Genomic DNA, 23,018 nt, shown 5'->3' on the forward strand with positions numbered 1-23,018 from the left:
TGGCTCAATCTAATCCCCACTGTGGCGCTCAAATGAAAAGAATAAATAAGTTGATGAAAGAGTATCGTGTTAGTTTTTATGCTGAGAATCATCCCTGGCTCTCCATGCCACTGACGGTATGAAGGATTACAGCCTGGCCCATTGAGCAGAGTCCCAACCCCAGGATAAGGCGGCTTGCTGTGCCGCTTCAAGCACCTCGATAAGTTGCATTCCCACTGCCAAATCAATACCAGCACAAAACAGCGAGCAACATGGCCAGACATGGCACTCAAGGCCCAATTACAGCCTCTTTACCCATAGAAACATGAGCCAGCGAATTGAACTTCTGCACCAAAAATCAAGTACTTTGGGTTAAGAAATACATTTTGACACGTTCTTCACTAGCAAAGAGAACTTTTTATAAAGACATTTGGTTGAGTTTTGCCGTATCGTTCTAGAAGGGTGAGTAGAGCTTGTTACTTTCTGAATATAGCCACAACTCCCCTGAAATGACTGATATATACACAGCACTTCTCTGGCACCCCAAACATAAAAACAAAAAACATGCAGATCATCAACAGAATATGAAGGTTAAAGTAAGCAAGTTTACACAAAGTGCAGCCATAACAGCTCAGATCTGTAGCTTCTCTGCTTTGATTTGACAGTGTACACATTCAAACACTGCAGTGCTGCTTTGCCTGACACAGACATCTTGAGGACTAGTAATATTCCCTGAAGAAACTGACATCTTTTCTTCCTTCTGTGTTCTTCTTAATCATTTTCAGCTTCAGACGACTATCAACTTCACATCTTTATCTGAGACACGCTCCAGTATAATTGCTCTCATATGAGTCATCAGAGGCTTTGGTAGTTTGTCATGCCCAGCACTGCAAGTGTTCAAATGCAAAATGGCTAATTCTACCATCTGTCCTGTAGTGCTTTAATTAAGCAGCCCAAAATACTGGTTTACCACTGCTTCAATTATCACCTACACAGTGACTAATAGTAAATTCTTACAAATGGACTAAATCATAACAAGAACTTTCAATTTTAATTAAAGTAAGTAATTTAATTAAAGGAAGTAATTTTAAACTGCGGTTCTGGAAAAACCTATTTGGTATCAACCTGAAACTAACATTGATGTTCCACATTTGTAAGTCGCTTTGAATAAAAGCATCTGCTAAATGAATAAATGAAATACACCTTTAATTTATTTCAAATGTTAAAACATTAACATACTCAGTTCCAAACCCTAGCAATGAGCTGCCAAAACAGCATTTTTAGTCACTATGAAATGAAAATCAAAAATTATAATTTTCAAAATGTATATAAATTATATTTCTCAATATTACCCAAATGGATTATTCTACCCAATATATAATACTAGGCCAGTTTTAGAGGGGTTCTGACCACAAAATCAGCTGAATACCAGCTTGGCCAGGTTTGGTGACCAGCTTTACTGGCTTAAACCAACCATGTCTAGTTTAAACCAGCTAACTTTTTTCAGCAGTTGTGCTATAGAAGTTTTCAAAGTATTAGCTTAGAAAAATGTTAACATAAACAATCTGTACATTATTTTTCTTATGTGCTCCACACAAGCATTGTGATTTTGTGTTTTACATCATTCCCGTCACTAGGTTTTGGAACTGAGCTACTTTCTTCACAACATGGTAGAGGAAATGTTAGTTCAGGCACACATTATTATGTAGAAAAATTATAAAATCAACCTTCGTCAGAGTGTAAAAAGGTACAAAGTGTAAGGACTCAGTGATCTACTGGAGTGCAGGAAAAATCAAAGAGGATGTATAATAACTCATTACTGATCGGCCCCCTGTGGACTGGTGCTAGCATCTCTCACACCATCCTCTCCTAACATCTAAAGTTAAAGAACAAATGAGAAACATCCATTGGGAAAGCATCCTCACCTCCCATACTCTCAAGTAAGCCAGTAAGTTTTCTAAGACAAAGTAACTTTTGTACCAAGCGAGTATAACTTTACTCATAAGCTCCTAAGAAAAGGTGTCAGTTTTTAAGGAATATTCTGACAGTTTTTCTGCTGAGAAGTAAGTTTTATTTCAATTTTGCTGGATGTTTCTTCAGATTTCCAGTGGTCGGAAGGATTTAAGTAAGTGCTTTTGAAGCAGTTGTAAACTACAGCTCCCTTGTGCATGAATCATAAAACTTTAAAAGCCCCTGTAAACACAAAATATAATTTTTTCAGTTGCCTGGGACAAAAATTGCAATTAGGTAAAGCATGTCAGAGTAACAAGAATATCTTCTTGAAACACCCACACATTAGGTGGAGTAGGAATTTCAATGAGCGCGCATAATCAAATAACTGTAGATTATTGGAATATGATTTATATAAAATTCTACAGATGAGGAAAGAAAATTCTCTTAATGTTCATCATTTTTCTATTTAGGCTGAAAATGAGTGCATGAAAGCTCAGGGCTCCGTCAATTCCACTTACCACCCCACATTGTGTGACCATTATAAGAACTGACACATTTGAAAGTAATGCATTTGCAGTCTGATAGAAAAAAGCTAAGCAAGAGACTATTCAGACCTTAATCAGAATTAAAAAACATAGATGTTTTATTTTAGACACTGAAAACAGTGTTTCTTTTTTAATCAGGGGTTGGAATGGGGTGTGTTTGTGAGATTCATTTGCATTTGCAAATGGCAACAAAGAGAGGTGCTGGAAAAGGTGAAGGACCTATAAGGGCTGAGAGCACAGCTGTCAGTCAATGACTTTCTAATCTCTCTGAGGTGAGAAATGCAGAGTGAGTATAATATAATATTTTTCAGTCAAAATATGCAATCTAACACCATTTTAAAAAAAAAGAAGAAGCTGGTTGAAATATAAACCACAGATTTTACAGAAACAGATAAAAACCACAAAACACACACAAGCACTGGGAAAGAATAAATATAAATCTATTCTAGTATATATTGATTTTATTTTTCGATCTCTATTTTCAATGTCAATTAAAGTGACAGCAAGGCACTAACCTAAAGTGCTAGTTTACCCAAAAAAGAAAATTCTGTCATAATTTTCTGAAATTCATATTTATAATGGAACTTGAGAGATTTCTGTCCCTCCATTGGAATTCCATTATACCAAAACTTGCATGAAGATTCGAAAACAAATCCATATGATCTGATTTTCATTTAATTCAAATCTTCTGAAGAGATTGGATCCCTTTACATGACGAACAGATTTAATTTAGACTTTTATTCACATATTAACATTGATCGACACATGCATAGAGTACATCAAACATAGGTTTTTGTGTGTCAAGCATGTATGTGTGTCAATCAATGTTTACATGTGAATAAAAGTTTAAATTAAATCTGTTCATCACATAATGTGTTGCTTAAAAAGATTAACAAAAACCCTGTGGATTTGGAACATCATAAGAGTGAGTAATTGATGATTTGTGGGTGAACTGTCACTGAAACTAAATACAACTAATGAATCAGCCTGATTTATATAACACAGTCAAAGGTGTAGAAGCAATTCAGTACAAATGAACAAGTGACTCAAATGAATCACATGAAACCAGAAAAATGCAACCAAAAATAACTTCTAATGGCTTAAAGCAGTGATAAAGCAAAGGAAGTTTGTTACATAAAAGTTCCATGTTTGAAATTATCTGAAGTACTCCAGCTCTTCTGAGAAATGTAGTCAAGTAGCTTCCCAACACTTCATAATATGTTAGTATAGTATGCTGAAAAAGCATGCTGTCAGTCCCAGAGGGCCTGTACTGTATATGAAACGAGCAGAAGAGTTTAGAAGAATAGTCATTAGGCAGAGATGCTTACTGTATATTTGAGGGCTAAAGGCCAAAGGGCTGTATGGTGCAGGTCACTGTACATGTGCATGCGTTTGGATCTTTGTTGGGCAAAACTTTACAAAGAGAACAGAGTTAAGAGCAAAAGTGAGAAAAAACAACAACTTTGGGTTAGCAGTGCTTTTGCCTTTAGCTTCGATCATAAACTTTGAACTTCTAGGTCATTCAAGTAACTAGCAGCCTTCTTGTGTTGAAGCATTTAAACCCTGAATTCCCCTTTGTTAATAAAAGCATTGATAGAATGGACAGATTGAACAGATACTGACCTTTTCCCGAAGTTGGCTTCCTTCCTGCGACAGTGCAGAGTGACCACTCTGTGTCCCTCGCTCCTGACGTCTTGACTAACCGTCCACTGAACCGGGTTGCTGGCCCTCGCTCCTAGAAATGCCACACCATCCTTCAACTTGACCCTGTTGCAAAAATCAAAATGACCACACAGTATATAATGCTTATTTTTTTAATTAAGTAAAGAAATGATACTGAAAAGATAATCATAATACTTTAAAAAAATATATATTTTACACATATTTGCGTTTGCATGTTGCAAAATACTGGATGATTAACAAAAAGTGTTTCTTGTTCTTGAACAGGCTGCAGTTGCAGTTGAAAAGAAGAGACTACCCAACCTCATGTAATACATTGTAGGGTACAGATGTGCTTGTATAACCTCAAAATGCTTTTAACAATTATTTTGAAACTATTGTGTTCTGCTTTTTTCACATATAATCATAACTGTGTGTGTTACAAAAGATCTCTGTATGGAATACTTTTTCAAGTCTATTAAATTGATTAACACTGACACATGAATAACTACTTTAAAGGGATAGTTCACTCAAAAAAAATATTCTGTCATCATTTATTCACTCTCGTGGAACGCAAGGTGAAATTTTGAATAATTTGCTTGTCACCTGCAATTACAATGAATGGGTATTGAAGGTATCATAAGTATCATAATAGCAGTCCATACAAATTGTCAGCTATTCAAAATCTTCTGAAGTAATCTGATAGATTTGTTTGATTACAGATCGAAATGTAATGTGATATTCACTGATAATCTTCACCTCCAATGAACTGTTAACCACTGTTAACCATCATTGTGAACCAAATTACTGAAAAGAACTTCAACATTCTATTTATAAATCATACACTGCAAAATGTAAACTTTTGTAAACATTTTTTGTTCTTCATTTTATAGAAGCCTATTATATGAAATCAGAAGACCACTTTTATGATACTTATATGGTGCTGTTTTGTCATTTGTAAGGAACCTTAAGTCATAATTTATTATACTTAAGAGACTGGTCAGGGTATTCTGAAAAAATGGTCATACAAGTTTAAAACGACATGAGAGATAAAATAAAAAAAAATAAAAAAAAACATTTTTGTGTGAACAACCCCTATTGTTTACAGCGGTAATGAAATTGCACAATGTATCCTTGTGCAGGTCCCACACTGTTCTAAACGTCCAATACCTGCATTCAGCCAATCAAAGACAGGATGCTGAAGACGGGCTGCAGTGCAATTCAAATGCAGAAAATAATGGAACTGATGTTATCGCTAAGACCCAGACCAAATGCAATTAGAAACAGTCCTGACGATTGCTTTTTTTCTCTTTTCATATCTTGGTTTGCTTTGTTTTTTGTTTATGTTTTTGTTTTTCTTCCTTTTTTCTCCACATTTGTATCTAGAATAAACTAACTAATGGCACATGAAACCAAAGTGCTGCAATAATATACTAACCCATACACAATTCAGGACCGCATACCATGTGCTATAAAAGCTCCACTGGTGGCTTCTAAATTGGCTGCATAGAAAAATGCTAAGAATACACTTGGAGGATAGTTTGAATAAACAACATGAGTGAAAAAAAATCAAATCCCCTCAGAAGAAAAAAATTAAACCACTGCTTTTCTTGCTTTACTTATTCCTTTTAAAGGGCCCTTTAAAGTCAGCTTGCAGTCATCTGGTTCTTTTTTTTTTTTAATAAATGTGACTTTTTTTTTATACCAATCAAGAATATCCAATAAGGAATACAAAAATAAAAAACAAACAAAAAAATAAATAATAATAATCATGTTTTTAGCTTGATACTTAATGGTTATTCTGTGCCTCATCTGACAGTGACTACTTTTAGAAATATACACCACTTCTGGAACATTTAGTTTGTAGTCTGTTTGTAGTGTTGAATACTGCACATAACTGAATGCTACCTTGAACACATCAATGGCCTGGTGACCCTGGATCATCCAGGCTGCAAATACTGTGAAGTGGTTTTATCGCTGTGGGTTTATTCTAAACATCATGTGATGTTTATATCATATCTACTAGCTTACAACTGCTACACACTCTTAACCCTCTAGTGCTCCTCATTCGGGAGTCACACTTGTGATCTTCATGGTAAAACGTGACTGGACAACTGAAATGTAACTTTTTTCACCCCAGTAAAATCAATGTAATATATTTTTTGGTTCAATAATATATATATATATATATATATATATATATATATATATTTTTTTTTTTGTATTTTGAGATCATTTCATGGCTAATGAATATTTATGCAATAATTATGATGAATTTCTGCCCATTGAAAATAATATATATATATATATATATATATATATATATATATATATATACAGTATATATACACTTTTTTTTTTATAAATGCAGTATTTCATGTTAAAACATAGTCAATGCCTTTAAAATGAAATTTTTGTAGCCAGATTAGTGCCAAACATCTTCAATCCCATGGTTTAGCCCATAGATCCATATAGCTCTATATAAAAGGCCTATAAATTATCTAATTGTTTTTAGACATAAATACAAATTTTTATTATGTTGTGGGTTTGGATATATATTTAGACATTCTTAAAGACAACTTTTTGTGAAGGTTTAGATTTTTTTTTTTTTTTATGTTGATTTGAAGCGTCAGTTTTTTTTATTATTACAGTCAAACCTGCACACAGAGAAAGCATTTTGTTACACAAAACATTAAAATTATATAAAAATGTAAAAAATAAATTAAAATTATGTTTTATCAGAGCTTAATCCTTGTGGGTTTGATCTGATTTCAACCTCTTATTTCAGCTTTCTGACTCATTTGTCTATATGGATATAATTCATTTAAGTGAGTATAATTGTGTCTGTGAGTGTGTGTTTAAGTGAGTGTGTCTGTTTTGCACTCTTGATGTTTTAGAGTGTAACCCCTTCCTTGCTGTACACTTTTTTTACTGCATTGTAGTTGAATTATTGCTTTTATTTTACATATTTGCTGTGTTACTGTCACACTAGTTCAGTGGTGGTTCTACACGGAGGCCTAGGGAGGCCCGTGCCTCTGTAGACATGTCCCTGGCCACCCCTGTGGCCACCCCCGTGCTGAAAAAAAAAAAAGTAATATGATTTTACACGCGAACGCCAAAAGCGGAACTAATGTGACGCAACGTTCTACACGGGTAAATTAGTGCAGCGCACCCAAACACTTAGGAACTCAATCATATTCAGGGATGCAAACATCGCGCTTTTCGGCGCCTCCCATTTTTTTCACATCAGTTTGGGTGACTTGGGTCTGATTATAATTTCTCAAAGTCATCTGAAGCAATTCCATAGTTTAATGTTATGGACAGAAGACTATTTACATCATTAAATTAAAGTTTACGGAAACCTTGTTTTCCCTCCTCTGCGGCTGTCAATCATTCTCCATTCAGCATTCAAATAGCGCGCACCTCGTCCATTTACAGCAGGATGGATGGTAAAACTCTCTCCAATATTATATACTCACATTATAATGCTTGATCTGTAGATAAAAAGGCTGTGGATTTGCATAAAATGACTTTATTTTGTGTATTTGTATTTTATGTTTGTTGCTGTTTTTAAAAGACTCGCTTGTGCCTGTTAGATCACACACACGTTTTAAAAGCCATAAACTTTTAAAATCACTTTGTGAGCTCAGTTTTGAAGCGTTTCATATTATCATGGTTTTGCGCACTGAAAGATTATTAAAAGCTTATTATATTTTTACCATGCACAATACATTTAAAATAAGCATAATTTAATTGTATATTATTTCTGTGTAGTGTAGTGTAGTGTAAGCATTATAAATATATACACTTCTGAATTCTTGACATTCATATATAAATATTAAATTGTGTAATGTATGGTTGCCTGATTGAATTTTATAAGAGTACTAATAGTAATTTGTTTTTATTAACATGTTTAGATTGTGTAAAATTACTGTGTAGATTTTTTCAAGAATTACTTTTTGTATTTATTTGCATTACATTTAAATAAAATATGTTACCATTTTTAATGTGCCCCTCTGGTTAAACACTGGCCCCTCCTTGGCCCCCCTAGTAAAATTTGTCTACAGCCGCCACTGCACTAGTTCATAGGTGTGTGTGTAACTGTGTGTGTGGGTGGATATGTTGGTTTTGCACTCTTAAAAAAGGTTTCACCCTGTCATTGCTTTGTACTTTTTTCTGCATTGTGTCAGATTTGTAGATTGTACACACTAATTGTTTTGTGTTGTTTTTTTGTTTTTGTTTTTTTGTTGCTTTACCATTCATTTCTTAAGGTTGGTCATTTTTGATTGAAGACCACTGAATTGTGATATTTGTTTTACAGCCACTTAGGCCTAGTCCACACGGACACGGGTATTTTTATAACCGGAGTTTTTCCTCCTGCGTTTAAAAAAAAAATTGCGTCCACATGAAAACGCAAAAACATGCTATCAAGCGCTGTAAAGAGCATGCCACACCAGCAGGCGGCGATATAACCCAAATTGTAAAGTCACCTTGGCCAATCAGAAGCAGTCAGCAGCGCACAATCTGGCGTCAAACACAGCGGATAACGGCGCACACTCTGATGTCGCAAGGCAAAAACCCCGGTTATACTGTCCACACGACAACACTGCAACCGGCGTTTCTGAAAATGCTCACCCTGGCCGTAGTTTTCAAAAATGTTCGGTTTCGGTGCCCTGAAACTGGAATTTCGTGTGGACGAAAGGCCAAACCGCGTAAAAAAAGTCACGGCTATAAAAATACCCGTGTCCGTGTGGACAGGGCCTTAGTCTGTTCAAATCATGCTCTTTTTTGCCATAAAAGCCACCAAGTTTCATACCAGTCCGATGAAGATTTAAAAAAATGTGATTTAAAAAACTTCAAAACAGAAAGTTCAAGCATCAGAGGGTTAAATACAGAAACACACATATGCATTTATAAAAGCAATGTTATTAATAGACGTTTTTTAAATTATTTATTTTTTATTCATAAGAGATGTCTTGGGTTGAAGGATAAAACACTGCTTCTATGAAAAGACTTGCTTCTCTTTGGATGGAATTCATTAAAATTCACTATGAATTGCACGTTACTGCTGAAACAGCCAATCAGATTTTTGATAGAAGAATTGATAGAAGTCCTGCCTTACAAAATTGACATTTCACATTCAGTCCAATAAAATTTTTTTAACAGTTTTCTCAAAAACATTAAGCAGCACAACTGTTTTTAATATTGGTAATAAGATAAGTTTATTGAGCACCAAACCAGCATATTAGAATTATCTCTGAAGTATAATATGACACTGAAGACCAAAGCCATGGCTGCTGAAAATTCAGCTTTATAATAAATAAATTACATTTTAAAACATATTAAAATAGGAAACAGATATTTTAAATTGTAATAATATTCCACAATATTACTGTTTTTACCATACTTTTCATCATATGAATGCAGCCTTGGTGAGCCTTTCTCCATCCAAGCAGACAGAGGCTGTTCTATCATAACTGTAAATGGACTCATTTGTCCACCAGACAGCCTTTTTTTTTTTAAATGTCCACTTCCCTTCAAGAGTTTAAAAATTGCAATTGGAATTCGCCCAATGTCTTAATTGAAATACTTAAGCAGCAGTAAACCAGTGCAGACTGTTTCTGGTTAAACTGTACTGAGGGTGGTTAATGAATAAGACGCAGGTGTTTGCTCAGAAATTTTTATGCACAAAAGGCATGTTTAGTCAATTCACCCCTTCATGTCCCATCTGATCTGTTCATGTAATACTTTCCATTTACATAATGAAGAAGATTTTGTTCTCATTTTGTTCACCGTTTTCTGATTGATCAAAATAAAAATCCAATATACTGCACACAGACACACACCTCTCATAGTTCATCTAAAAATCTACAAAAAAAGTGCTGTTGTAAGCAGCATGAGAAGGCGTTGAGGGTTAATTAGGGAATGGAAGATTTAAATGAGATTGGTTTGGCTAATATGATTTCTGGAGAGCAATAAAGGCTGCAAAGCAATTTAAAAAAGAGAGATGTTCTTTCCCCTCCCACCAGCACATGGGTGTCAGCTCATTAATTCTAAAACAACCTGAGTATCAATTAAAGTGGTATTTACCAATGTGATAGGAGTGTCAGCGCTTGAGAGATGACTGGAGAGGCAGGAAGCGAAGGATGGAGGGAGATGGATTGTAATATCAGATAGAGGAGATCTGTCGAAATCCTGACAGTCCGTCAACCCTGTGGCAGTTCTCCAAAATAACATAGTAAATTCCCCAATTCTCTGACATTATAAAAGTGGGGGATGCACACGCTCGGATGATTCCGGTATTCGTCACAAATCACATTCCGTGGCAGTTGTCGGAGTGAGTGCTGTGTTTTCTCCTGTGTACAGGCTGCATTCAACTGGCCTGAACTCCCCTTGCCGATGTCAGTGATCTATATTGACATGTCTGAATTACATCAAAGAATTGTTAAAGCGTAATCGTTTTATCCTCTGTGTTGTCCTCTGAGAACTGTGAAGGAATATCTGATATTGGAGAGAAAGAGAGAGGCCAGTAGGTACGGGATAAACAGTCAGTGTGTCATTATGACTAAATACATTTATTTGAATTGAAATAATTTTCATGCTAGACCACAGAGTGCAACAAGAGCTGAAACTATTACAGAATAATTTAGTGGTCTATATACAAAACTATGCAACAGTTATTTCCAGTCCTCAAGAGTCAGTGCATTACAAGTTGGGATTTTACAGTGACTCTTTCTGTATTGTATTGCCATTAGGTGGTCATTTGAATTTTTCAAAATACTGTAAATAATCAACTTTGAGTGAGTCATATAAATCATTTATCTAATTTATCTAATCTAATTTAAAAATGCTATTTCATTCATTAATTGATTACTGCAAGTGAGCGACTTTATAAGTGAGTCATTGAATGATTCATTCAACCGATATGTTCAAAAACACAGATTCATTCTGGAAATAAACAAGTTATGCCATCATGAAAAAGTCACTGATTAATTCACTCAGATCATTTGTTCAAAAACAATAAATAATTTTTAGCACATGGAACACAACAACTGAGTGTTGCTTAAAGATGCGCAATGGCCCTGATGTTACCTAAATGTAACCATTTCCATTGTAAGAGTAAAACTAGGCAATGGAACCAACAAGATTGTGTGTAAATGCAAATTCCTCAGCATATAAAATAAATAACTTTATTTTAATCAAAATGTTATAAAAGCAATATAAAACAATCATGCTGCCTCCTAACTCTAATCAAACTGGTCCATACAAAAAAGTATTTTGTTTTTCATTACTTACATATCTGTCAACTAAAGTGTATTATATACTTGATTCTGATTGATACATTATGGCATTATGTGGGCAGACAATAAAGGGCAGACATGTTACACAGAATACCATGAATGAACAACCAGAATGCAACCAGAGATGCAATGTAATAACATCTCAGTATATCAGAATTGATTTAATCCTGCAGTAGAGGTCTCACTTGGAGTCAGTAGTGAGGTTTTTGACAGAACGCACATCCGTAAAGCTGCACTATGAAAACTACACATGCATTACAGTAGGAATACAGACGAAGAGAGACGGCACTAAACATTGACTCAGATTCAACACCTGCAGTCTTTTCACCCCTTGAGCTGCATATAAACCCCCAGTGTGTGAGAGGAATCATTTATGATACATTACACAGACACAAACATACGCACACACATTTGTTCCAGACCTGCACAGATAGCCTGGGGTGACAATTACTCCAACACCACCAAATCGGCATTTAATTGCTATAAAGGGACATTTTAGCAAACAGCGTGTTAAGTAGTTCACTAAAGACCTGGAGAGAGAGGGGGAATAAATGGAGGAAAGGGGAGAGGAAGACGGGATAAATAAATTAAATTAAAAGAAATGCTCTAGTGTTATTTGGCAGAAGATTGTATTGAAAGCTGTACTGCTTTTTTCTATTTAAAAGTAGGCAACTGTTCTGTCAGAAATGATTCAGTGAACGCAATTCAATTCTTAATTTTATGTAATTTGAATAAAAAAAAAACTACTGAAAATCTAAGAAACTATCTTAAGTGTTGAGTTTTAAAAATATATTTAAAATTGTATTAAATAATAAAATATATAAAAAGCTAATTAATCTGAAAATATTTAATAGAAATATAAAGCATATGATTTTATTAGCAATGTGATATGGACATTGTACGTCAAAATTTGCTGTTAATTGTTTTGGCAAATCAATTAATTTTGAAAACTATACCTTATCAGTTGAAAAAAACTTGTAGCTGAATTAAAATAATAAAAATATCTAAATGAGCAAACAGACACAGTAGTGCGACTTTCTTTGGATATCTTTGGATTGCTGTTCACTAAGTTTTCTGTCATTCCAAATCAACTTCCAGCATATGAACTGAAAGCAAGCAAATTCTCAATTTCACTCAATCCTTGGGAAACAATCTGCTAGAAAGCTACCATATTCTTCTAAAAGTTAATCTTTAATGGGCGTGTTTTACTGCAATGTTAATGACAGGATGTTAAGGACTGACATGACTTATTGTACATTAACCTGCATTAAAAAGAAAGCCTATATAAAGATCTCCAGCCTGACGGCAGACAGAGTGTGAATAGTCTAACTGAATGGAAAGGAAGGGAAGGAGGTCTCATTTCGAGCTCCTGTCTAAGACTGACAGACAGGCTCTTGAGCACTTGTCAATACCAAAGGGGCCTTGCCGGTCTCCCAGTGTGCCAGACCCGGCACAGTAAACCAGGGTCTCCCCCGCAGCTGCACATGTGACATCAGTTCAATTACAGAGATTCCTGCCATTCATGCTTTGAGCCATTACCTGCCAGTGAGCCGAGCGTACTTTACAAGAAAGGCCAATACTCATTCCCAACAGGTGCTGGAGCCTTAGATCTTACCGAGCTATGATGAGACATCCATGCACGTCAAAGGAAGAATGATACCAGAGGAGTAAAACATCAAGCCTTGCATTGGAAAGAGGTTCTAAAAACAGTTCACTAAAACTTGCTTTTCCCTACACTGTGTCTGTGGACATGTTGATATCAGTGTTTACAATCCAATAAAAAGAATACAAGCTAAAGACAGTAAGCCTGCCATAGAACGAGACAGGAAATGTCAATATATGACCAGGAAGTTAATAGTCATTCACTGAAAGCACAAAAGCAGATCAGTCATAACATATTTCGTATCTTTTGACTCACAGTAACAAAGACAGTAAAAGGGGGAAAAGAAATCTCAAAGATTATATATATATATACACAATGGATATTATTGCAGATTTACAATATGCACTAGCAATTAAACAGACTTAAAAATGTACATTTATCCATTTGAAGCGACCTTGGTGCTGCTAGAGCAACAGGAACACTTTTACACTTTAGATCAGCACTTCATAAGACACCTAGCAAAAATAGTTCAAATAATTTACAGTAACAAAACCATGACATGTACATGACAGTAACGTACAAAAGCAGTGAATAACTGAAAGAAAATTAATTGGGAGAGAAAAATAGAGAGTGAAAGATGAAAAGTGAGAGACAGTAATAGAAAAAAAACTGAATAAGCCACAGCTAACTGATTAAACGAGGGGTGTCAAATCAGCTCCTGAAAAAAGCTGACCTTTAAAAAAGAGATATTTGAAAGAAACACCATCTCACCAGCTTTACTATGATGGAAGCAAGTTCATACAGAGCACTGAACTTTTACCCTTAACAGTCCAGAAAGGTGATTCAAATTAGTAGCACACACATTACAAATCAACAAAGATAAACTAGTTGTTATCTGTTGAAGTGTAAAATAAATAAATAAATAAAAACAGTATCTTGTAAAAAATACTTTGCATTTATTCATAAACTAACTATAAAATTGTAAATCTCTTTATGTAAAGTCTACAGGCACAGGATTTGTGTAATTTTACCAGAGGACAAACTTCTGCACAGCTTTTTCTACAACAGCAGGAATAAGATACAAGGCTAGAATGGATGCATATTTTAAACACTGTATATGTGGGAAAAAGACTTTAAAGGTTGCATTTAAACAGGTGAAAGGATTTTGCGGAATTATAAAATAAAAAAATCTTCAAAAGGGTAAAAATGTCATTCATTTGTTTCTTATTTCCCTCTGGCCCAGGCAGTGAGGCCCATGCAAACTACACATTCTGCTCCTGTCTAGGTCCCGCCTGCCCACAGGTGAAGATTTTCAATGCTGTTCCAGGCCTAAATGACCTCTCTGCACCCTGCAGCAAAATGGAATGACACCATAAAGAAACTGAACAAGGTCAGGCAAATTGAAACAAAATGAACAATATCTGGCATGTGCCTGACTGAGATCCAGAAAGTTGGAGGCAATCAGAGCAGTGATAAGTGGACTTGGAGAGATGCACGGATAAGGAAGCTAATTTAATTAATGAGTCTAGTTCCCCTCTTTTCATTACCACCCTCGTTAAACGTATTGGGGCATGACAACATGGCAAATGGGAAATGAGATTAACGCCGCCAGAATCGTAGCCCTCACCAGACTAAGCTAATCTCTATGTGGGCTTTCAGCGTTTCCTTGTCTTACGCACGAACACAATCTTTAAGGAACATGCACACATGTAGTCTGTGCCTTTTTTCCTGCTCTGTGCTGAAATAATGAGGCAGTGATTAGCTGGGGTCTCTGCTGGGATGGAGGTGAGGCTAATATCTGGACCCGGAGCACTGCTCCAACACCTCTGTAAAGCTCTGATAGAGACACATGCTGAGCTCTAGCCAAGCACATCCACGTTATCAGCGCACAGGCCCTCAATGAAATTCAACTAGAAATACTAATTGAAACAGAATGAGATTCTACATCAATAAAAGGGTCTAAAATATGGTAGAATGTAGAAATGCAATGGGTCTCATTCCCTAATAATTGCATACAAAAGTACCCAGATACTTTAGTTTACACTACTTTAGATAGCACTAAGATTATTATGATTTCATTAGGGATGGTGTGTCAGAAGAAAGACTCGCTACATTCACACTTTTATTCAAAAACCTGTTCTTACGCAAATTTCCGCAGAGATTCATAACAGATGTGTACGCAAATAAATTATATGCAGCTGTTGTTCTAATGTTGAATCCAGATTATCTAAAATGAGGGAGCTCATAGCCGCAGAGAGTAATTAGCCCAAATCAAGGTGGGAAATTAATTTTGTCCCACCAGCCACAGTGAATCTGTTGTGCTTGGCTTCCTTTTCCTACTTCATTTGAAAAGGCTAAAAAGAAAAAGAGGCAATATTTTAGAATAGGTAACACTTGTTAACTATTAACTAGGACATTTCTCTCAATAAATTCCTAATGTACTGCTTATTAATAGTTAGTAAAGTAGTTTTTACGTTTAGGGTATTGAGTAGGAGTAGGGATGTAGAATAAGGTCATGTAAAATAAGGCAGTAATATGTGCTTAATTAGCACTAATGGCTAATATTCTAGTAATATGCATGCTTAATAAGCAACTAACAAGAGTAACCGTAAAAAAAGTGTTACCATATAATTTACAAAATTATGCTGTCTATGCATATTGCATATGTGTGGGTTTTAGCTGATTCTACATAATTTATGTATAAAAATTTTCATGGTTTAGGAGCAAAACAATTTGCACACAGGTTTTACACCCAAATACTCCTGTATGCATGGTTAGTAGCAAATGAGACCCAACGTGAGCCACAGCATTAATCCTTAACACATTCCTGTTGAGTATTCAAAGGAGGCTCTTAATTATCAGGCTTAAGCGTATCACTATATGCTGCCTTTGAGGCAGCAGGATGAATGAGCATACACCTGATCATCCTTATCAGGCATCATCCCCTATTATTTGCCCTAATGCTATAATGAATGCAGTGTGATACAGCACCCTAATCCACAGGAAATAAGATTTCGAATTATGGAATCTGTCTTGTGTATATTATTATTATTGTTATTATACAACAATAGCAGTTTGATAGCACACATTGCTGGGAGTTCCAGCCATTATTACCCCGTTCACATCGATATAGATCTTGGGAATTGTACCAGTGGTTCATTTTTGCTGTGTCCTCTGGTCATCATTTGCTGGAAAAGTGGAGATGTCTATAGAACAGAGTGATTGAGCGACTCCCTGGTGTGACTGCTATTAGCAACTTCCCAGAGAGAGAAACGCTGTCACCCGCCTCACCAAGCGCATCTGTGTTTACCATCAGACTAACTCTGCCATGCCTGGGGAACCAAGCTAATGGAGCTCATTAATGAGTCTGATGCAGCAAAGCACGGTGCTTCTTCTAATCAATGAGAGGAAAGTGCACTAATGTTTCTCAGATTTGTTACAGAGGCAGGGAGGAGGAGAGGCTCTCTGAGCGCCGCTGAAGACAGATGGAAGAGCAGGAGTCTCACAAGTGGTATTAGACCGGCATGAGTCGAAAAATAAAGGCGAAAGTAGCTAACGCTTGTGTCAAGATAATTGTAATGCTGAGTGTGGACTTCTGTAGATATTTTCGAAGAGGGCAACAAATAAATAAAATTCAAATTGTTAATGAATATTTATACTGATAATTATTTTTTATAAATACTTTATTTAGTATCTATATTTAATGGTTAATAGTTATATTATAAATAAAAAATTTATTAGTAACAGTTATTATACTTAAACTAAGAAAGTGTACAATTAAATTACTTAAAATACAATAACATTATATATATATATATTTACATTTACATTTAATCATTTAGCAGACGCTTTTATCCAAAGCGACTTACAAATGAGAACAACAGAAGCAGTCAGGTCAACAAGAGAACAACAACAGTATACAAGTGCCATGACAAGTCTCAGTTAGTCTAGTATAGAACGCATAGGTAGGTTTTTTTTTTTTTTTTTTAAATTAAAAGACAAGAAAAGGAAAAGTGCTAGTGTTAGTTGGTTAAGTGCAGGCGAAAAAGATGAGTCTTTAGCTGTTTCTTGAAAATGAGTAAAGACTCAGCTGTACGAATTGAGATTGGGAGGTCATTCCACCAGCTGGGGACAGTCCAGGAAAAGGTCCTTGAGAGTGATTTTGAACTTCTTTGGGATGGTACCACAAGGCGTCGATCACTTGCAGAGCGCAAACTTCTGGAGGGCACATAAGATTTAACCAATGAGTTTAGGTAAGTTGGTGCCGTGCCAGTGGTCGTCTTGTAGGCTAGCATCAGTACCTTGAATTTGATGCGAGCAGCTACTGGTAGCCAGTGTAACCTGATGAGGAGCGGAGTAACGTGAGCTTTCTTTGGCTCATTGAAGACAACCCTCGCTGCTGGATTCTGGATCAATTGCAGAGGCTTGACAGTACATGCAGGAAGGCCCGCCAGGAGAGCATTACAATAGTCCAGTCTGGAGAGAACAAGAGCTTGGACAAGAAGTTGGGTTGCTTGCTCTGACAGGAAGGGTCTAATCTTCCTAATGTTGTATAAGGCAAACCTGCAGGACCGGGTAGTTGTAGCAATGTGGTCTGTGAAGCTTAACTGATGATCCATCACAACTCCTAGGTTTCTAGCTGTCCTCGAAGGAGTAATGGTTGATGAGCCCAGCTGTATAGAGAAGTTGTGATGAAGCAATGGGTTAGCTGGAATCACCAGGAGTTCTGTCTTCGTAAGGTTAAGCTGAAGGTGATGGTCATTCATCCAGCTAGAGATGTCACTCAGACAGGCTGAAATGCGAGCAGCTACCGTCGGGTCATCTGGTTGGAATGAGAGGTAGAGTTGGGTGTCATCAGCGTAGCAGTGATAAGAAAAGCCATGCTTCTGAATGACAGATCCTAATGATGTCATGTAGATGGAGAAGAGAAGTGGTCCAAGTACTGAGCCTTGAGGAACCCCAGTAGCAAGGTGGTGTGACTTTGAAACATCACCCCTCCAAGACACACTGAAGGATCTGTCAGAGAGGTAGGACTTAACCCACAGGAGTGCTGTTCCAGAGATGCCCATCTTTCTGAGGGTGGACAGGAGAATCTGGTGATTAACAGTGTCAAAAGCAGCAGAAAGGTCCAGTAAGATGAGTACTGAGGATTTTGAAGCTGCTCTTGCTAGTCGCAGGGCTTCAGTAACCGAGAGCAGAGCAGTCTCAGTTGAGTGGCCACTTTTGAAGCCAGATTGGTTGCTGTCCAGGAGGTTGTTCTGTACAAGGAATATAGAAAACTGGTTGAACACAGCTCGCTCAAGTGTCTTTGCAATGAATGGAAGAAGGGATACCGGTCTGTAGTTTTCAAGAAGCGCTGGATTTAGTGATGGTTTCTTGAGCAGTGGGCTTACCCGAGCCTGCTTGAATGCTGAGGGAAATGTTCCAGAGTGAAGAGAGGAGTTGATAACGTGAGTAAGCAAAGGTATGACTGAAGAAGAGATCGCTTGAAGGAGGTGAGTGGGGATCGGATCAAGTGGACAAGTAGTAGGATGATTGGACAGGAGAAGTTCGGAGACGTCCATCTCTGAGAGTGGGGAGAAGGAGGAGAAAGAGTGTGCAACGGTCATTGTGAAGTTGTCCTCAGTCTGCGGTGTGGAGAATTGGCCGCTGATGGATCTCGTCTTATTTGTGAAGAAAACTGCAAAGTCGTCCGCTGTAAGAGTCGATGGAGGAGGTGGTGGCGGCGGATTAAGAAGAGAAGAGAAAGTCTTGAAGAGTGTCCGAGCGTCACAACAGCTGTTAATTTTGTTGTGGTAGTAGGATGTTTTAGCCGTGAAGACATTTGCAGAGAAGGAAGAGAGGAGAGACTGATACACACTGAGGTCTGTAGAGTTTCTTGATTTCTGCCATTTCCTCTCTGCAGCCCTGAGTTTAGAGCGATGTTCACAGAGAACCTCAGACAGCCAGGGGGCAGATGGGGCAGTGCGTGCTGGTCTAGACAACAGTGGGCAAAAGTTGTCCAAGCAAGATGTTAAAGTGGAGCAAAGAGTGTCCGTAGCGCTGTTCGTGTCCAGAGCAGAGAACTGAGAGAGTGCAGGAAGTGAGGATGAAACCACAGAAGATAGGCGAGATGGAGAGAGTGAGCGTAGGTTCCGTCGAAAGGTGACCTGCATTGGAGTGTGAGGCACTTCAGGAGTAAGTGCTAGGTTAGCAGTAATGAGGAAGTGGTCTGAGGTGTGCAGTGGAGCAACTGAAGAGTTGTCCACAGAGCAACAGCGCGTGTAGATGAGGTCCAGTTGGTTGCCTGATTTGTGAGTCACTGTAGTAGACACTAGCTTGAGATCAAATGAGGCGAGCAGAGTTTTGAAGTCAGAAACCTGGGGTTTATCTAGGTGGATGTTGAAGTCACCAAGCAGTACCAGAGGAGTACCATCTTCAGGAAAGTTTGATAGCAGCACATCCAACTCCTCCAAGAAGTTTCCCAATTGACCTGGGGGACGATAAATGACCACAAACTGGATTTTAACAGGGTGGGTTACAGTAATGGCATGTGATTCAAATGAACCAGTACCTGTAGGTGATGGCTGAAGATCAAATTTCCATTCTTTTGATATAAGGAGACCTGTTCCTCCACCCCTCCCAGTGGTACGAGGAGTGTGGGAACAAGTGAAATTAGTGGAGAGGGCTGCAGGGGTGGCAGTATCTTCAGGTTTGATCCAAGTCTCTGTCAGTGCCATGAGGTTGAGACCGGAATGAGTAGCAAGAGAAGAAATGAAGTCTGCTTTGTTAACTGCAGACTGGCAGTTCCAGAGACCAACTGGAATAGAGAGCGTAGTAGTAGAGGTCAGAGGGACAGGCCGTAGGTTTGTCAGACAGGCCTTCCTGCGACGTCCGTAGCGTGCTCTCCGAGTGTTAGTAGTGATAGTAGAGATCTAATATATATATATATATATATATATATATTAGTGGTGGGCCGTTATCGGCGTTAACGTGTTGCGTAAACGGGAGACTCTTATCGGGCGATAAAAAAAAATATCGCCGTTAATGTATTCTCAAAGTTGGGATGGGAGCTGGGTCTATACTACTCGAGCTATGATGACTTTCACCTTGATATTTTAGCACGGATGTATACCTAGCCGAATCTGTAGGGGGCGAGGACGAGTCTTTAAACCTGTGTGTATGCCTACTGTGAAATTACCACATCAAACGTGACGCGCTAACATGGATACAGCTAATATGCTGCCGGGTTTGCTTCAGGGAATTTTTTTTTTTTTTAAGAAGTTTCCCAATGGAAACTTTGACAAGACGCAAATCTGTTTCACACATAATCCATCTATAGTGCGTATGCAGTCCGTGTGCATTACGTATATGGTGCTGAAGCAGCACGGACTCATACTCATTGTGCTTTCATACAGGACGTGTTTGCAGTCCGCTACTCGGTACGTAAACGATCACTGCACTGCTGCAGACGCAACGCTCCTGGAATGCACTACGGACCGCAACCGCGTGAACGCTGGAATCCGTTAACATGGGAGCGTAAAAAAATACGAAACGCATACGCACTGCAGACGGATTATGTGTGAAACAGGCGTAAGGTTGTTTGCACCTTGTGCAATGTGGAATTAGTTTACAGCTTTCTCAAGCACTTTGTGATGCATTTTGATGAACCCCTGGTCTAATGCACCACCTGTCTTGAGAAACCCATTCAAAAAGACTTAACATTACTTTTAGACAATATTTTATTTGGGTAGCACACATATTCTGAATGCCTTCGGCAGAATTCAAATGAGCCATTTTAATCTAGATATATATATATATATATATATATATACTTTATTTCAACTAGTTACCAAAGCTAAGCTTCTTTTATCTTAAATTGTGGTTATAACTCAATGTACTAAAATGACAAACTAAAACTGAAATAAAAAGTAAAAAAAAAAAAATAATAATAATAATAGATCAATAAAATATATAGACATTTGCAAAAACAAAAAGAAGAAATTACTAAAACTAAAATTAGAATAAAATTTTTTTAAATTATTATTTTTTTTATTAATTTATATTTTCTTGTAAAAATGTACTTCAATAATTTTTTCTTCATTCACAACCTCAATTTTACAGCAATGTTTGGTTTTAGTGTATTATCATTCATAATTTAGTAATTTAACCCATCCTGCTACTTTTAAACAGTTTTTATTTCAAATGATCCTGCACTCTATGTATAGCACAAATTCACAATTCTTTTTCTTTTTATAGTATTCGACCACGGACATACTGGGCAAAAAATTTCAGTAAAGAGAATACATTTTATATTTTACCCAGATAATCAAAGAATAATTGACAGACATTTGCAGTCCTTGACATCTGAAGAGCCAACTTGAAGAGACTTCCAAACGTTCTCATTCAGAGAGAAAAAAAAGATATCATTGAAGAACAGAAATTTGGAGCTTCCTTCCACACTAATTACAAATATCAAACAGAATAACTGAATTTTCACTTTAACCTCATCTAAATTATTTCACAGCCACGTCTAATTTACTCTTTAAGCGCTTATGTATTATTCCTTGGAATCGCTGCTCGGTGACTGTCCGATTGCCTCACATACTAAAACGAACGTGGCTGCAAGGACATGAGCGTAACTTTGAACCTTGCGCTGATTAAAATCTTCTCTGACAATGACAGTTCAAGTGTGTTCAGCTCGGGCATCTTAATGATTCTTCTCTGATCATAACCTTACCAGCACAGCCCTCATGGAGCAGAATCAGATTAACATAAATATATATAAAACTGCACTAGTTGCCACTACTGGCACTCCACAGCTGTTAATAAGATACTATAAAATGCCCTGTAAATCCTGCTCCTTGCTTTAAAGCTGGTTACTTAGAAGCATCCGAGATCTGTCTTCGCATGGATTATGTGCCCTCTTGCTTATCAGAGATAGAATGAGTAAATTATATGAGCTGTCTTTATGTGTCTGGTACAAGCTGCATCGAATTTGAATCTTCATGTCAGTTTTTAATGAGATAGTTGATGCAAAAATTAAACATTTTCTCCTTATTTATTCACCTTTGTGTCATTCCAAACCTATATGCTGTATATGCTGTTTTTCCTGAATTTGATGTTGTTTTTTCATACAACAGCTCATAGTGAACAAGCTTGTCATTTTGTGTGAAGAAAAGTCATAAGATATATATCCTATAAAGTTAACAAGATCACATACTTTTCACTTTTTTGTTCCTCCTCTCTTTTGAAGGATAAATATTAAGAAAGTCTGGCAAACCCTCTGGCAGTCTCAGCAATGATAAACAGAGTTCTGTGTTCAGAGGACAAGACTGAAACAGGGGGGAAAAATGTACAATGTCAAGTGAGCTAAAAATGCTGGAGATTTCAAACGAGATCCATCTACATACTGAGATCCCAGTGCGCTTGAAACTGTCACTGACTGCAAGACCAGAGAGAAGGAGAAGCGATGCAGGTGGCATAGCCTTCACAGCTGACTCATTTCCCTCATCCTCTCTTTACAGAGAGTGGCCTCGGAGATGAGTTTCGATTAACCTTTCAATACAAAAGTAATCTCAGCTACCTATTCAGCCTTTTCAATTGCAATTTTTTCTGTCTGTAAAATAATCAACAGCAGAAAGGGGGAGGGTGGCTGCAAGTACACAAAATTGTGCTTTGCAATGTGAGGCTGTTATAGAGACGCTTGGGCTGAATATAGAGTGGATGAAGTAGGAACACACCGGACTAAAGATGAGAACTACAGTACGGTATGTTGTCCGTCACTTATGAGTTGTAAAACAAGACAGGGTTTTCCACTGCTGGAATGAGGCATGATACAGACCTAAATGTAAGAGTGTTTTCACTGTCTCTCAGAGATACTCACAATGTAACTCTAAAAGATCCATAGGCAGCATTTTAAGGCATTGTAATTGTGTTTTCAAAGTTAAGGATTTTCTGAAAGAGTGGCAACACAAAATTGGCCAAGTTTTGAGGCAT

The 23,018-nt window shown here is 37.1% G+C and overlaps 1 protein-coding gene across 2 annotated transcripts in view; it reads right to left on the reverse strand.

Moving 5' to 3' along the window:
* Positions 1 to 23,018, reverse strand: part of LOC132130533 (transmembrane protein 132C-like) — a 136,832-nt gene that overhangs the window by 42,578 nt on the left and 71,236 nt on the right. For both annotated transcript variants that reach the window (XM_059542256.1, XM_059542255.1), the window contains one exon: positions 4,101 to 4,244. In XM_059542256.1, coding sequence (XP_059398239.1) covers positions 4,101 to 4,244 — 144 coding nt within the window. The remainder of the gene's footprint in view (positions 1 to 4,100; positions 4,245 to 23,018) is intronic.

The sequence above is a fragment of the Carassius carassius genome, chromosome 47 (genome assembly GCF_963082965.1).
Source record: "Carassius carassius chromosome 47, fCarCar2.1, whole genome shotgun sequence".
NCBI lineage: Eukaryota > Metazoa > Chordata > Actinopteri > Cypriniformes > Cyprinidae > Carassius > Carassius carassius.